General features: G+C 37.5%; 1 protein-coding gene across 26 annotated transcripts in view; it reads left to right on the top strand.

The window, feature by feature from the left end:
- PTPRK (protein tyrosine phosphatase receptor type K) overlaps window positions 1-18,109 on the top strand; it is a 565,022-nt gene that overhangs the window by 302,504 nt on the left and 244,409 nt on the right. For all 26 annotated transcript variants that reach the window (XM_005551791.5, XM_074037021.1, XM_074037018.1 and 23 more), the window contains exon 6: window positions 5,159-5,333. In XM_005551791.5, coding sequence (XP_005551848.1) covers window positions 5,159-5,333 — 175 coding nt within the window. The remainder of the gene's footprint in view (window positions 1-5,158; window positions 5,334-18,109) is intronic.

Here is an 18,109-nt window from a genome sequence, read left to right as displayed (position 1 = left end):
TCATAGATAGCTCTTATTATTTTGAGGTACGTTCCATCAATACCGAATTTATTGAGCGTTTTTAGCATGAAGGGCTGTTGAATTTTGTCAAAAGCCTTTTCTGCATCTATTGAGATAATCATGTGGTTCTTGTCTTTGGTTCTGTTTATATGCTGGATTATGTTTATTGATTTGCGAATGTTGAACCAGCCTTGCATCCCAGGGATGAAGCCCACTTGATCATGGTGGATAAGCTTTTTGATGTGTTGCTGAATCCGGTTTGCCAGTATTTTATTGAGGATTTTTGCATCGATGTTCATCAGGGATATTGGTCTAAAATTCTCTTTTTTTGTTGTGTCTCTGCCAGGCTTTGGTATCAGGATGATGTTGGCCTCATAAAATGAGTTAGGGAGGATTCCCTCTTTTTCTATTGATTGGAATAGTTTCAGAAGGAATGGTACCAACTCCTCCTGGTACCTCTGGTAGAATTCAGCTGTGAATCCATCTGGTCCTGGACTTTTTTTGGTTGGTAGGCTATTAATTATTGCCTCAATTTCAGAGCCTGCTATTGGTCTATTCAGGGATTCAACTTCTTCCTGGTTTAGTCTTGGAAGAGTGTAAGTGTCCAGGAAATTATCCATTTCTTCTAGATTTTCCAGTTTATTTGCGTAGAGGTGTTTATAGTATTCTCTGATGGTAGTTTGTATTTCTGTGGGGTCGGTGGTGATATCCCCTTTATCATTTTTAATTGCGTCGATTTGATTCTTCTCTCTTTTCTTCTTTATTAGTCTTGCTAGTGGTCTGTCAATTTTGTTGATCTTTTCAAAAAACCAACTCCTGGATTCATTGATTTTTTGGAGGGTTTTTTGTGTTTCTATCTCCTTCAGTTCTGCTCTGATCTTAGTTATTTCTTGCCTTCTGCTAGCTTTCGAATGTGTTTGCTCTTGCTTCTCTAGTTCTTTTAATTGCGATGTTAGAGTGTCAATTTTAGATCTTTCCTGCTTTCTCTTGTGGGCATTTAGTGCTATAAATTGCCCTCTACACACTGCTTTAAATGTGTCCCAGAGATTCTGGTATGTTGTATCTTTGTTCTCATTGGTTTCAAAGAACATCTTTATTTCTGCCTTCATTTCGTTATGTACCCAGTAGTCATTCAGGAGCAGGTTGTTCAGTTTCCATGTAGTTGAGCGGTTTTGATTGAGTTTCTTAGTCCTGAGTTCTAGTTTGATTGCACTGTGGTCTGAGAGACAGTTTGTTATAATTTCTGTTCTTGTACATTTGCTGAGGAGTGCTTTACTTCCAATTACGTGGTCAATTTTGGAGTAAGTACGATGTGGTGCTGAGAAGAATGTATATTCTGTTGATTTGGGGTGGAGAGTTCTATAGATGTCTATTAGGTCTGCTTGCTGCAGAGATGAGTTCAATTCCTGGATATCCTTGTTAACTTTCTGTCTCGTTGATCTGTCTAATGTTGACAGTGGAGTGTTGAAGTCTCCCATTATTATTGTATGGGAGTCTAAGTCTCTTTGTAAGTCTCTAAGGACTTGCTTGATGAATCTGGGTGCTCCTGTATTGGGTGCATAAATATTTAGGATAGTTAGCTCTTCCTGTTGAATTGATCCCTTTACCATTATGTAATGGCCTTCTTTGTCTCTTTTGATCTTTGATGGTTTAAAGTCTGTTTTATCAGAGACTAGTATTGCAACCCCCGCTTTTTTTTGTTCTCCATTTGCTTGGTAAATCTTCCTCCATCCCTTTATTTTGAGCCTATGTATGTCTCTGCATGTGAGATGGGTCTCCTGAATACAGCAGACTGATGGGTCTTGACTCTTTATCCAGTTTGCCAGTCTGTGTCTTTTAATTGGAGCATTTATTCCATTTACATTTAAGGTTAAGATTGTTATGTGTGAACTTGATCCTGCCATTATGATATTAACTGGTTATTTTGCTCGTTAGTTGATGCAGTTTCTTCCTAGCCTCGATGGTCTTTACATTTTGGCATGTTTTTGCAATGGCTGGTACCGGTTGTTCCTTTCCATGTTTAGTGCTTCCTTCAGGATTCTTGTAAGGCAGGCCTAGTGGTGACAAAATCTCTAAGCATTTGCTTATCTGTAAAGGATTTTATTTCTCCTTCACTTATGAAACTTAGTTTGGCTGGATATGAAATTCTGGGTTTAAAATTCTTTTCTTTAAGAATGTTGAATATTGGCCCCCACTCTCTTCTGGCTTGGAGAGTTTCTGCCGAGAGATCTGCTGTTAGTCTGATGGGCTTCCCTTTGTGGGTAACCCGACCTTTCTCTCTGGCTGCCCTTAAGATTTTTTCCTTCATTTCAACTTTGGTGAATCTGGCAATTATGTGTCTTGGAGTTGCTCTTCTCGAGGAGTATCTTTGTGGCGTTCTCTGTATTTCCTGGATTTGAATGTTGGCCTGCCCTACTAGGTTGGGGAAGTTCTCCTGGATGATATCCTGAAGAGTGTTTTCCAACTTGGTTCCATTTTCCCCCTCACTTTCAGGCACCCCAATCAGACGTAGATTTGGTCTTTTTACATAATCCCATACTTCATGCAGGCTTTGTTCATTTCTTTTTCTTCTTTTTTCTTTTGGTTTCTCTTCTCGCTTCATTTCATTCATTTGATCCTCAATCGCTGATACTCTTTCTTCCAGTTGATCGAGTCGGTTACTGAAGCTTGTGTATTTGTCACGTATTTCTCGTGTCATGGTTTTCATCTCTTTCATTTCGTTTATGACCTTCTCTGCATTAATTACTCTAGCCATCAATTCTTCCACTTTTTTTTCAAGATTTTTAGTTTCTTTGCTCTGGGTACGTAATTCCTCCTTTAGCTCTGAGAAATTTGATGGACTGAAGCCTTCTTCTCTCATCTCGTCAAAGTCATTCTCCGTCCAGCTTTGATCCGTTGCTGGCGATGAGCTGCGCTCCTTTGCCGGGGGAGATGCGCTCTTATTTTTTGAATTTCCAGCTTTTCTGCCCTGCTTTTTCCCCATCTTTGTGGTTTTATCTGCCTCTGGTCTTTGATGATGGTGATGTACTGATGGGGTTTTGGTGTAGGTGTCCTTCCTGTTTGATAGTTTTCCTTCTAACAGTCAGGACCCTCAGCTGTAGGTCTGTTGGAGATTGCTTGAGGTCCACTCCAGACCCTGTTTGCCTGGGTATCAGCAGCAGAGGCTCTAAAAGATAGAATATTATGAACAGCGAGTGTACCTGTCTGATTCTTGCTTTGGAAGCTTCCTCTCAGGGGTGTACTCCACCCTGTGAGGTGTGGGGTATCAGACTGCCCCTAGTGGGGGATGTCTCCCAGTTAGGCTGCTCAGGGGTCAGGGACCCACTTGAGCAGGGAGTCTGTCCCTTCTCAGATCTCAACCTGCGTGTTGGGAGATCCACTGCTCTCTTCAAAGCTGTCAGACAGAGTCGTTTGCGTCTGCAGAGTTTTCTGCTGCTTTTGTTGTTGTATAGTTGTGCCCTGTTCCCAGAGGTGGAGTCTACAGAGACAGGCAGGTTTCCTTGAGCTGCTGTGAGCTCCACCCAGTTCGAGCTTCCCAGCGGCTATGTTTACCTACTGAAGCCTGAGCAATGGCGGGCGCCCCTCCCCCAGCCTCGCTGCTGCCTTGCCGGTAGATCACAGACTGCTGCACTAGCAACGAGGGAGGCTCCGTGGGTGTGGGACCCTCCCGGCCAGGCGTGGGATATGATCTCCTGGTGTGCCTGTTTGCTTAAAGCGCAGTATTGGGGTGGGAGTTACCCGATTTTCCAGGTGTTGTGTGTCTCAGTTCCCCTGGCTAGGAAAAGGAATTCCCTTCCCCCTTGTGCTTCCCAGGTGAGGCGATGCCTCGCCCTGCTTCAGCTCTCGCTGGTCGGGCTGCAGCAGCTGACCAGCACCGATCGTCTGGCACTCCCCAGTGAGATGAACCCAGTAGTACCTCAGTTGAAAATGCAGAAATCACCGGTCTTCTGTGTCGCTCGCTTGCGCTGGGAGTTGGAGACTGGAACTGTTCCTATTCGGCCATCTTACTCCGCCCCCCTGGATATTTATTTCTTGATGGGCATTTCCTTGACAAATACCTTATCACCATTTGTGACTTGTTTTTTTCCCCCTTATATATGATGTCTTTGAACATATAGAAGTTACAAATTTTTTATAGTTGAATTTTTTTCGGTCATTTCCTATTAGTTTATGCTTATTACTCTTGTCTGGGATATGCTGATATGATAAATATGGTTTCCAATATTTCATTTTGAAATTTGACAGGTATACTTTTAAAGTTTAGGCTCTTTTGACTAATTCTCCAAAACGTATAAATTGGCTGTCATTCATGCCAAAGAGAGAGTTGTTTGCAAAGAGTACAGATTTTGGTTTGACTCTAAATTATTCATCATTAGTTTATTATCTGTGTCCAGCACATGCTACACATTTGGAATACAGAGATGCACAGGCAATGCTCTTCCTTTTCTGGTGGGGACAAACGTACTACAGCACAGGCAGTACAGCTTAAGGGCTAAAAGAAGCTTGTATATATTACTCTGAGAGCATGGGGGCAATGAATCATTTGCCTTGGACCTATTAACTCTCCTGTTAATTCATTTACTCTGGTGTAGTAGCAATTTATGGAGAACTGAGATTACTACCATAGTGTCAACCCTACACCTTTTGAAGCAGGGGTCTCCAACCTCTGGGCTGCAAACTAGTACTGGTCTGTGGCCTGTCAGGAACAGGGCACATAGCAGGAGGTGAGCAGTGGGTGCGCAAGCATTGCCACCTGAGCTCTGCCTCCTATCAGATCAGCTGTGGCATTAGATTCTCACAGGAGCGCGAACTCTACTGTGAACTGTGAATGCAAGGGATCTAGGTTGTGAGCGCCTTGTGGGAATCCAATGCTTGATGATTTGAGGTGGAACAGTTTCATCCCAAAATCATCTCCTCACTGTTCCATAAAAAAATTGTCTTCCAGGAAACTGGTCCTTTATGCCAAAAAAGTTGAGAATCACTGCTTTAGAGGATACCACTATTTACTTACATCCTTTTCCAGATTGAATGACAGTGGAAAAAATTTGTGGATCTTTTGCAACAAGAATAATTTATCACAGATATTCCTTGCTAAGATGCTTTATAGATTTATGAAAAGGGTAACAACCTGTTTTTAAAGATTGGTTTCTGTTTGCAGAGACGAAATGGAGAAGATATACCAGTAGCCCAGACTAAAAACATCAATCATAGAAGGTTTGCCGCTTCCTTCAGATTGCAAGAAGTGACAAAAACTGACCAGGATTTGTATCGCTGTGTAACTCAGTCAGAACGAGGTTCCGGTGTGTCCAATTTTGCTCAACTTATTGTGAGAGGTAAGGTAAAATTGTTTTCAATTTACAAAATTGCATGACTTTATTAGAACAAAAGCAACTCTGTAGATATTTTGATTGATTTTTAAACCATAGTGTTTCTGATGTCAAGTTACTATAAAAATATGTCATCATAAAATTTCTCACAATGTGTGAAGGTAAAATTAAGACTGTAGTTTGTAAAATTTTTGAAGTTTCTAATAAGTGTTTGGCATTAAAGGAAATCTATTTTATAATGCTCTAAGTGGACTAAATATATCACATACCTTATTCCACATTGTCATCACCTCGTTTGTATTTTAACTTTAGATCTAGTTCTTTCTATTTAAAACAGTTCTGCGGATACTACCTTTCTTCGAAGCATTGTGGCAATGATGTCAAGGTCCAAGTTTCTATTTCCATGTAGTCTCACAAATTTTATTGGTATTAAAATCCAATAGTGAATTTTCACTGATGCATGTCTCTTATAGAATCTTAGAAAGTTAGAACTACCAAACAGTCCTCACTAATATTCTTGGATACTAAAGTTACTAGAAGAATGTCAGGGATTATGACATATCAGTACATATTTGTAGTGAATACTGGAAAAATACAAGTACAAAACACATATTACATTCATTTAAGATGTATAGAGTCCCTCCTATATTTTAAGCACTGTTGTAGGTTGTAGATATTAGAGATACGATTGTAAATGTAATACAACGTCCCTATCCACATGGAGCATCATATTGAGTTACGTTAGGCAGACTATATAGACAGGTGTTGAAAACGTAGTTATCAAGTCACGGTATGTGCTGTGAAGGAAAAAGAGACACAAAAGGATGGAAATTGATATTTTAGTTAAGGCGTTCTGGAAAGCCACTCTGAGAAGGCAACAACTGAGCTGAAAGCTTAAAAAAAAAATGGAGACTTAAGCCATATGAAAATCTAGAGGTAAAGCAGCTCTGTTGAGTAGGATGTCAAGCATCAATCAATATTAACACAAATGAAAATAATCGTAACCTGTTTAAGTCTCTTCAAGGAGAAGTGTGAGAGACCTTAGCAAAAATATCTAAACTGGGGCTGAGACTGTAAACATATCATGGAAGGCATTTGCAAGTGGGTTTTCTTTGAGTAAGGATCTGAAGGTTCAGAGAAAACTGCCCAGTTAGGAGTATGGATGTTGGGTCAGGGGCAAGAGAAAGAAACACCAGCAAGCAGAGAGCACAGCACGTGCCGAGGCCTATGGGCTGGAAGGAAAATAGGAGATATGTCCATATTCTAGTCAATATATTTTATAATGCTTGGCATCAAATATCTTTTACATATATTATTCAATATTGTCTTGTTTTTAATACTTTAACCTTTGATATTTTTAATGAAAAGAAATTTGAAATTCAGACTTTATGATAATTTACCCAGAGCAAATTAAATCTAATGATTGACAGCCAGAATAGAACCCATTGTTTCTTGATTCTTAGTGGTGAGCTCATTCTTTTCCACTACAGTTTTCCCTCACATTAACATTATTGGATAGTGCTATCAACCTCTTGTAAACTTCTGTCTTGGAAGACTCTATGGCTCATTGTTTTTTAAACTTTATAGATTAAATATGACTATTTTCAGTGTAACTTCTCTGATGTCTCCATAGTCAGCTCATATCACCTGTACAAGTTCATGAGATCACAGCTTCAATTAAGAAAATATGATAGTATTTGACTCCCGTGTTTAGGCAGAGAAATAATTTATCACATGTTCACACATGCATCTTTGTCAAGTCCCATTCCAGCATCTCTCTCACCTGAGCCTAAGTTTGAAAGCCTGAAGGTGTCCTTGGGTAATCTTCAGGATGATTAATATGCCATGGATACAGGATTGTGGGTGTGCTACTGAATTATCATGCTCACTGGATCTTCTTTACCATATATGCATTCACAATTTGCAACCAGTGAAGGAGATGGCACCTAAATAGTGTACCTAGAATTCCTTTGAATAAGTTATGTATAATACATTTTTTTCCAGAAAAGTCACTCCTGATGTATTTCTCAAAAGATTGTAGAAGACCTGTTGATGCTTTTATCCAGGTGCTCCCCTTATATGTATAGTTCTTTCCTTTGTGCAAACATTTTCAGCCTGTTCGTTTTAAAAGAGAATCATTTTGTCATTACTAGATCTCTTTTGTTTATCTTAATTGATAAGTAGATTTTATTATTTTATCGAAGCCTGGTTTTCTTTACCTGGAGACAACTATGTTACAATGCTGTTCCAGCAGTATTACTTGTTAAATTAATAATTATTTCAATAAAATTTATAAAAAAGAGGATCCTTAAATTTCATTGAAAAATTTGACCTATTTTTTTTTCTTTTCTTTTCTTTTTTCGAGACAGAATCTCACTGTCACCCAGGCTAGAGTGCGGTGGTGCAATCTTGGCTTACTGCCACTTCTGCCCTCCTGGGTTCAAGCAATTATCGTGCCTCAACCTCCCACGTAGCTGAGACTACAGGTGCGTGCCACCGCACCCAGCTAATTTTTGTATTTTTAGTAGACAGGGGGTTTCTCCATGTTAGCCAGACTGGTCTTGAACTCCTGACCTTGTGATCCACCCGTCTCAGCTTCCCAAAGTGCTAGGATTACAGGCATGAGCCACTGCACCCAGCCTTATTTTTCCTTTTTTAAAGAAAGTCCTGCCGTAAGTTTTGTGATTTTTATGTTGGAAAGGTTGAGTTTAAAGATGATGGCATTTTGAATTTGTTATCCAGAGTCTGCTATCATTTTAGAAATATGTTTTGTTAGTTTTGGCAATTTTATTTTTCTTTCAACACATTTTAGGTTGTTCTATATTTAATACTTACAAGTGATACTTTGCTTGCTGTTTTATTTGAAAACCAATATAGAGGAATAAGTTTTCTTGTCTGTAGAGATAACCACCAAATAAATATTACTACCAAAAACATACCCTCGGGGGTCAGCTGTCCTGGTGTTGAAACAGTGCTGAGAATTAACTGTGCTGACAGGTCCTATCTCTCATTGGCACTTTTAAAGCTGACATCCTGTTACATGGATACAAAAGATGGTAATTTTAAAGGAAATTTTTGGGGCAGTGATATGAATAGTCTTTAATAAGAGCTGGCATGGTATTGCCTGTTGTCAAAGATGACCCAAGGGTAAGAGTTTATTAGTGCATTTTCTCCTAAACTGAAAGTGACAGGGCACGCTTAAGGCTTTTTTGTTGCTGTTTGTTACAAATGAAAATTTCACTGCAAAATTTTCATGCTGAAGAGTATTGATCTATGCTTTCCCACAGCCAGAGGAATAAAAAAAAGTACGGAGAAACAGAATTTACTTTGTTATGATTTTAGCATTGCTTCCTGATCATTTTGAATAATGATAATGTCTTCAGCTTATGGAGACCAATCTTTATTGACTAAGAAGTTTTTATAGAGACGAGATGAAGAGCTGATATTTTTGCTCAATGTTTTACAAACTTGAAGTGTAAAAAATTTGAAATACAAGTTGAAGTCATGTTTATAAGCTTCAAACTGAAAGCACCAACTTTGTAGTCTAATTATGCTACAGAATATTTTGCCGTTCCTCACCTCAGTTGTGGTCTCCTCTGTCCGTTTCCATCTGTCTAAATCGAAGACCCACTTACATCTCGAACCAGCTGACCTAAGTAAACTTCTATAAAATTCTCTGATTTCCACACCTCACACTCAATTTCTATTCCAAATTGTTTGTTATATTTTTATATCTATCATTTTTACCTGTGAAACCACAATTACATTTTAAGTACTTCAGTTTGAAAGCACAGTTTTTGGTTTGTCATTGTTAATGGCTTGAGCTTTAAATTGTAGTGTCAATTACTAGTCATTATCAAAATGCTCTGGATACAAAAGTATTTAGTTAGTATTTTAGTCTGTTCCTAATGAATAATAGTGCCCGCTATAAATGGGGATTAGTATCAATCACATTACCTAACCTTACTCAGGGTAGTTATCCAGTCTTATTCAGAGTCGGTGTTTAACATCATAAGAAACTCAGACAGATGTCACTACTTTCCGTTAAGACAATATAAACTAGCTTATACGTAAGAATATTTACTAACTTTTGTGACTGAGTAATGCAGGATAGGCTTTGGGGTTTGTTGATCAAGTCATTGAAGATCTACGTTCTTTCCAATTCTTCACTTTGTAGTCTAAGATTTTGGCTTCTATCCTAAGCCAGGCCCACCTCCTAGTCATAGGAGAGAAATATAACTACATGCTTCCTTGATCTTATCCATTTAGGGGTAAAGAGGGCAGGACCTACCACAACTATCAAAAAAACAAACAGAAAAGCAAATAACACATCACTGGTTATTGGATAAACAACTAGTATGTCCAGTAGACAGCTTTTGTACACAAGACTCCAGAGCATAAACAGTGTTACTCAGAGATAGTTCTTTATTTCATTCAGTTAGATAGTGACTGAGGAAATAATGTCAAGAGAAGGTACAACTTAATCTTGAAGGACATACAGAGTTTGGAATATTGCACTATTGGAGAAGGGTGTTACCATACTAAGTCAAGTAACAGTATGAATCATAGGTAATCAGTAGGATCATAGCTTATTTGGTCAATGGTGAACTGTTCATAGAATCACTTGCTTTATATCAGTTATTTACTATGCATATGGAGAAGGAAAGCAGTCAAAACCTATTAGAACTTTTCAGATTCTGCTTTTACTGTAATTATAGATTATGTCCTATCAGAGCCTGTCTAGTTCATCTTTGTTTGCTTCAGCACCTAGCACAGTATTTACATGAAGAAATTCAGTACTTTTCTCAAAATCAACAAATAAAATTGAGTTGAAACCAGAGGAGTGGGACTGACCCTGGCATATGTAGGGGATGAGCGATGAACCAGATATTTTTTCTCACCTACAGATGGAGTCAAGTTTGCTGGCATAAAGGAAGTGATGATGACAGTTGCTTTTGTAGTATCTAAACCAGACTCTTTCCTTTCTCAAGTGGACTATTAAGGGTGACTTTTCAGTTTAGTGTAAATATTTTTTAACTTGAAAAATAATATTGATCTGACCAGTATTCTATTCCAGTACTCGAATCCTTTTGCACATAGAATTAAATCCATTTTTTTTTTTTTTTGGTGTTTTTATGTAAGAAGCCAGGTCATTTGGGAATTGGAAAACACTTTATGAATACTTTCGTTAGTTGGTGGCTAAAGGCCATGGAATTTCTAGCTTGAGACCTTCAGCAAGCTGTTTAATATCATGCAGTATTGGTTTTTAACTAGTTTTCCTAGCACAGCGCTCAGGCTCATGAATTCATATAAAGATCCTTTTCCTTAATGGTGACTTGAGATCCCTTTTCTTCTATTGTGAAAACCGGTCATCTTGACAGGAAGTTTGGAGTTATCTTGGAGGATGTAATTTAAACGGCTATGTTTTCCTAAAAAATGAAATATAATGAACATTTCAGAACACACTGAATCACATACTAATTTTTCCCCCACCCCCAAACCCCTAAATATTTTTTAAAAAGCCTGTGCAGCCAGTGGATACCAAATGTGTCAAATTTGGAGGAGTCTCCAAATCTATTTAAAAATTTTACTTTGTTCCCCTTGAGTATGATAAAAGAAACATTTGGAGTCTCCTCTCATTCATAGTACCTACTTATAATTCAGGTGATTCAGTGTTCAGGATGTCTGGTACATATTTAAATTCTAAATGAGCAAAAGAGTGCTAGATGTTCTTATTTCAGATAGTATATTGTGGTGCAACCAGAAACTGGATACTCATTTGAATTGTTCATGTAGTCCATTAAGACGTACATTTTCAAAGCTGAAAAGCATTAAACAATGATAGTATCTATGTTTATTTAAGAATAGTAGAAAAATTATGGTTTTTAAATCTAATATGAATATTCACTGTGACTTCATATTATTACTGAAACTCTTCTTGATCCACTTCTGTACACCATTATGCCAAATACTTTTTTCTATTAATTTTCTCCTTTTCTGAGTTTCCTTATAGCTACTCTATAAGGATGGTAAAGTGCAGCAGTTGTTTTTGTCAGAGTGATTTTTTTCATTTTATTTATTTTTCTTTCAGTTTGTTTTTAAAATAAAAATGCGATGAGAGTTCTTTCCATAAAGCTTTCTCAGTTTATTTTCCTAGGCAATTCGTGTGTTGAGTGAGTAGGGTACTGGTCACTGCTCTTTGGAGTAAATCTTCGGGGAGTTTGCTTTTGATGGAGCTTTCATCTTAAGAATTTGAAAAGGATCAAGGAGGAAGCAGAATCATTTGCATAGTTAATAATTATTTCTATTGAACTCAAGGGAATTTTATTTCAGACTGCTGACAGTAGGCCTGTACACGTTTTCTAAGTTTCAATTCTTTTCTCTTGGAGTTTGTGATAAATGTAATTTGGGCACATTTCTGTGTACCAACGGACTTTTACCTACTACATGGACTGAGTGTCTTCGTAGTTTATATTCCCCTACCTGTTAATCATTTTTTTTTTCTCTCACCCCAAACCAAAGATAAAGCAACAGTGTCCATTCGAACTAAGATTTTTTAGTCTTTCTGGGTTTATTTGCAACTTCATTGAAAAATCAGCTAGCAGCCTTTATTGAGTTCTTAATGAGGTAATAGGCAAGTGTGTGTTACTATGTTAGTATTCAATAAAGACAAATGCCAAATAAATCACATATATAGTCTCAGTGCTTAAGAATCTCATAATTTGGCCGGGAGCGGTGACTCAAGCCTGTAATCCCAGCACTTTGGGAGGCCGAGACGGGTGGATCACGAGGTCAGGAGATCGAGACCATCCTGGCTAACACGGTGAAACCCCGTCTCTACTAAAAAATACAAAAAACTAGCCGGGCGAGGTGGCGGGCGCCTGTAGTCCCAGCTACTCGGGAGGCTGAGGCAGGAGAATGGCGTAAACCTGGGAGGCGGAGCTTGCAGTGAGCCGAGATCCGGCCACTGCACTCCAGCCTGGGCAACAGAGTGAGACTCCGTCTCAAAAAAAAAAAAAAAGAATCTCATAATTGAATTAATTCTATAGGAAATGTAGAATTATTGAGTATCATGGCACAGAATTTTGACTTAGGTTTTGATCACATTCTAAACTCTGTAAGAATAAAAAGTGTTTCCTAACAAATAAAAAATAGTCTACGTATTTTCTAACTTCAATGAAATACAACTATTTCATTGAAACCCCTTATTAAGCACCAATTTGGCTTAATAAAAGTTACACTGGGAGAGTCTTATAGAATGTTGATTGAACAGAAGCTCTATGGTTGACAAATTGGAATCAATCAGTGAGGGCAGAGAGATAAATCAGAGTGTTTAGTGGTATAATGTGTAAGGATGGCAATAGAAGTGTTGTAGTAGGACATTACTTCATTAGTTTGAGTTCTTGAGTCTCTCCCACTCTCCCCTCCACTTCATCTTCAAGAGAGTCATTAGTAGCAGGGTTCCCTACCAGTATATGACTTACAGGTGAGTTTTTGTGTTTAGCTTTTCAGTTAGCATAAATTATTTGCCACTCAAGCAGTACATCTTTTAAAAAGCTAGCTAATGTACATTCTGCTGACCAGTAAAGCATGATCAGGAACTAAGAATTAAACTGTTACTAAGAATTAAAATGTTTCTGAGAATATAAACAAGGAAATACACAGAAAACAAACAAAAAATTCATAAAATGTTGTGTAGAAGCCTTACAAAGAAAGCAAATAATATGTAATTATTTATTAATGTGTCGATCAAAACCGGCTTGTTCCAAGTTTTTGATAGTACCACAGAAATTGCCTCCTTTCCCATCTGTGTTAAGATAAATGATATTTTCCCTCTTTCTAGGAAATATTTAATCTGACAATTAAAACCAAGTATAAGGTCAACACAAATGAATACAGATAAATAATCTTTGTTACTCCTCAGCATGGATTGTGTTTAGTTCATTATTATTAACTTTTAGGAAAAAAAAGTGAAATACTGTAACATTTCAGTATTAAAAGTGAGAATTTGGGGACAGACAGCGGGACAGAAATTAAATAATATGGCAGAAAATATGGCGGCTTTCCTGAACACATAAATATACAACAATCTCTTCTTGTACAGGCTTTACCTTAACTCTGATGTTTGTTTTTAGAGAAATTATGGCCTATAGATGTGTTCTCGTCTCTTACAAGGTATTTAAACACGGTGACTTTTACACTTTAGGATATAATTTGTCTTAATTATAAGCGTATAACTTTCTTTTCTCTCCAGTTTCTGCTGAGCCCTAAACTGAGAAAATATTTTGTTGTTTTTCTTTATTGTTGCTTGATTTGGAGTCATAGATTTAGCTATGATGACGCAGAATCTGTCCTTGTGTTAAACAATGAAATAACAAATGCGTAATTACTTGTACCTTCGTTAGGAAGAAATTTTACCCACCTGATTATTTACATATTGCTGATTGCCCCTGGATTTTCATTAGTCTTTCTTATACATATGGAGGTACCATGGCTACTCTCATGTTGCTATGCTACCTCCTCCAGTAGTTTCCCTTCACATTAAGGGGAAAAAAAATCACAATCCTTTCTTGTTCTAAGTGGCCTTAAATGAAATATCCCCTGGCTGCCACTCCAAATTTGTTGTTTGTCACTCACCTCCTTCCTTGATCCACAGCAGGCAAAGCTGGCTCTTCCAAGTATACTTCTGTCTCTGGGCTTTACACTTCCTGCTCTTTCCACCCTCGCCTGTTTTTTTCTTGAATAGATGCATGCTTTTACATTCTTATTCCTTTCAGCTTTCTTCTCATTTCCGCCCCCCAAAATACCTAAAGGCCAAATGGCAATTATTTTCTAGTACAGAAGGGAATTCATTGATTTTATTTTACCCTTTTTTTTTTTTCCTCCAGAGTTATTTAGGTCAAAGTTTTTGAAAGATCTTTATGTAATGCCTACTATCAGTAAGTATATGAAGAACAAGACAGTGGTCTCAAAGATTTTTGTGCTGTTGGAAATGCAGTGAATAGAAATCTGTATGTCTGAAATTGGTTTGTAATATGTATATAAATAGATTCCTTTATTCCTATTTTATTGCATTGCTTTCGAGTGCCCAGCACTTTTCTTTATTCTCACTGCCACCACTTGTCTCTGTCATCATCTTCTCTTTCGTGTACTTGTATAAAAACCTCCTTATTGATCTCCCTCCATGAGCACTTACCTCCTCCAAGGCAGTCTTCACACAGAAGCCAGAGTGACTGTATGACACAGTAAGTCAGAATATGCTCCCCCTGGCACTGGCAGCTTCCTGTTCATGCGGTATAAATTCCAGATGCCTCATCACAGCTCCAAGGCCCTGCTTGCTCATAGGCTTTTAGCTGTGCTCACCGGCTTCAGTCCTTCATAAGACTCTCCTTTGCTTACCAAACTGTAGCAACACTGGTTTTCTTTCACTTGCTTGAACATACCATGATCTCTCGTGCCTTAGGGTCTTGGCTTTTTCTAATTGCTCTGCTCCTTCAAAATATAACTGCATTCATAACATCTGCCTCCTCCATGAGACTGATGTACTTAGGGACCCTTTCCTTTTGCACGCTCATGATTGGATCTCTGTAGCCAATACCATGATCGAGGTCTAGCAGATCTCATCAAATATTTATTCTCAAAGAAACAAAAATAGTGAGGTATAAAGTGCCATATGAATGACATGAATTTAATGTGTAGAATGAGGAGGGCAGCTACGTGGCTGCTTTCTAATGGTCAGGGAATGTGCTGAGGAGGAGAAGAAGTTCCAACCGACCCTTGATGGGTGGGTAGCATTTGGATAGTGGAAGATAGGTAAAGGCATTCTGGGCAGAGGGACTGGCACTGGAAAACATGGTCTTGTGGACTTAGCAGTAAATTTTGACCATAACACAATGTTTTCCAGTGAAAACATCTGAGATAATCCTGAAACTGTACTTTGAGCCCTTGCTGTGGAACAATTTGAGTGCCAGACTAAGAAATATAAATGGATTGTGTATTTAATTTGGGAAGCTTTAGGAGTTTTGAAGTAGGTTACTCACATGTTATCTGTCTCAGAAAACCAGGATAGCAGATGATTTGGAAAATGGTGCATTTTTAGGGAGTAAGTTAAGGGGGCTCTTACAATTTTAAAAGCTTTAGATGATAAATGTTCCTAGGGTAGGGTAGGGTTATGGTAGAAAGAATGAGTCAAGGATGAGAGATGAGGCAGCAATGTTGGTAAAGCATTGTGGAATGACAGTAGGAGGAGGAGTCAAAGGAGACTTCTAGATTTTTGTTTGGGATATTGGATAAAATATGGTATTATGGTCAGAGATTGGAAGCCTTGTAGAAGATGTCATTTGAGAGCATAGATGATAAGTTTAATTGTAAACTTTTGATTGGGGTGCTAGGAACATATCCAGTTTTAAAATCTTCAGGAATGTGAGTAAGTGTTAAACTAATCACAGGGCATTAAGTAAAGACTCAATACATGATGAAATGAATAATAGGTGCCTAGTGTATAGAAATCATTTGTATTTCCTAAGCTTCAATTTCATAGCCTTTAGCTTATACTATTGGAATTTTTCATGTTGTTAAACTTTGGATGAAAGCAGAGGTTTTTAACTAAATGGAGAATTTAGAAAGAGAAACCAGAGTTTAATATGATGTCTTTTTTTATTGCTGACATTATCTGCATATAAAAACACATGTAAGATATATCATGTGTAAATATTTCCCCCACTACTTCATGTAGATTCCTGACTATATTTGTGGTTGTCTGTTAAGTAGAAATATTTTTCCTCTTCTTTGTAAAACTTTTTGCTTCATAGAAATAAAGTGAACTCTCTAAAGGCTTCTCTACTTTCTCTGCTCTTCAGAATTTTATTGCCCCTGATAATAATGCTCCTAGACCTGTCTCTTTCTTACATTAATGTTTTAAAGGGTTTGGAGAGGGAATATCTATATATCTATATATATATCTATATATATTTTTTTTTTGGGGGGTAGGACTTTTGGCTAACGGCATTTCTCGTTCTCAAAGAATGTCATTCACTATAGTGGGTGGTTTGAAAATATTTACTTAAGGGTAGATAAAGAGTCCACACCTGACATAATCTTCCTATGTTAAAATCCCCACTCAATTTGACATTTCTGTGTACTGTGCAGGATTGCTAAAAAGTAGTTACCATGACCAGACTGGTTGATGCATGGTAATGATATAAAGTAGGGTGTTTGGAATTCAACATGGATGGTAGAAATGCGAGATGTCAGAGAAGCCATATATTAAAGAGATTTTGAATTGGAAACTGAATCCCAATCTGCCACTGAGAACATTTTGATCATTTTGATTTATAAAACTTTTATAACAGCATTCAGATGGAGCTGAATTAAAACCTTTAGTCTTGGATAGTTTATGGGATACCAACCACTGTGTTACTGGTATCATTTTGAAGCTTCTTTTAGCATCAGTGAAAAGGGGAAAAAATGGGTGGGTAAGATACTTATTTTAAAAGGAAGTTTTCACTTATATTCTTGTATCTAACTTTAAATCCCTTTTTTGTTTGCATTGTGTCACTATTAAACATATTTTATAATTTCAACATATTAGATACTTTAAAGTTTTGAATTTTACTGTGAAACATTTTTGAAACTCTAATAATTTTCAGATTGAAACACTGCTTTTGTATATATGGTACAGGCTATCTTTTTAGTGTATATCTGTACACTCAGAGGCTTCTGTGTCTGTCTTTGTCTATGTTTGTGTTGCTGAGGTTTATCGATAAATATTCAAATAGAAATACTAATGAAATTCTGAAGCCTAACTTGCAGGTAAAAGAGTGCATTTTCCTACAACTATTGGAATTCTGTACATCGGGTTTTTTAAAAAATCAGCCATCAGCATCAGCAATCATGGATAGTCTTTTCTGAACAGTAGCTCCATAATAAAGAGAAGTCAATTATTATTAGAGAAGCACTGTAGGTGAAAGGCAATATAGATTCACACTTGGTTTTGTAGCAGGGAGAGGGGACTTAGCTGTGAATCAGGTATGATGCAAAAGATGGATGAGACAGAGTTCAAGAAGCGGTAATGTGAGAGTCCAGGACAATCATTTCAAGCTGTCTCAGCAGTAATGATGGATGGTTTGGTGGCAAGAAGTAATAATACCAGATGATGAAAGATGCATCTCAGCACCTTGAGCCCGAGCACACCATCTACCTGTTGGGGTTCTGGGGTATAATGATTCCTGATTTGCAACCAAAGGGGTTTGCTGCACTTAGCAACCTAGATTTTTGGCGGCTGTGAAGGAAGCAAGTAGCATATCAAACACTCCTGCACATTGTAAATTTAATTACCTCATATTTATGCATAGTAGTTGTTGACAGGAACTTGTAAGCTATGCTAATATGGAAGGTAATTTGTTACCTCCAGAAATCACTTTCCATGTGTCTTCTGATCATTATCGTGAAACATGATAAATGATCTAGCCCATGAGGTATAAATGAAAATGAAATGGATAATTGGATTCTATGTCTACATTGTGGCTGGAATAGTCACAGCAATTATAATTGAATTTATCTCATAAAAATGAGTTGGCAATACATCAGTGACCTTTCATCATTTTGAGCCTATGGTGTTATATGAAGTTACTTTTGAGATGATCACAAAAAAAAATGTATCATAATTCTTTTTAAAGAGCAATCTTTAACACTTAAATTTTCTATTTTCTTGCCTTATCTGCCTAAATATTTTTAAGTATCTAGTTTATCTACAGAGAGTTTTAACAATTAATACTGATAAT

This window comes from Macaca fascicularis, chromosome 4, assembly GCF_037993035.2.
Source record: "Macaca fascicularis isolate 582-1 chromosome 4, T2T-MFA8v1.1".
In the NCBI taxonomy this organism is placed as follows: domain Eukaryota; kingdom Metazoa; phylum Chordata; class Mammalia; order Primates; family Cercopithecidae; genus Macaca; species Macaca fascicularis.
Note: the sequence above shows the minus strand (reverse complement) of the source record. Positions and strands in the feature narration are given on the sequence as shown.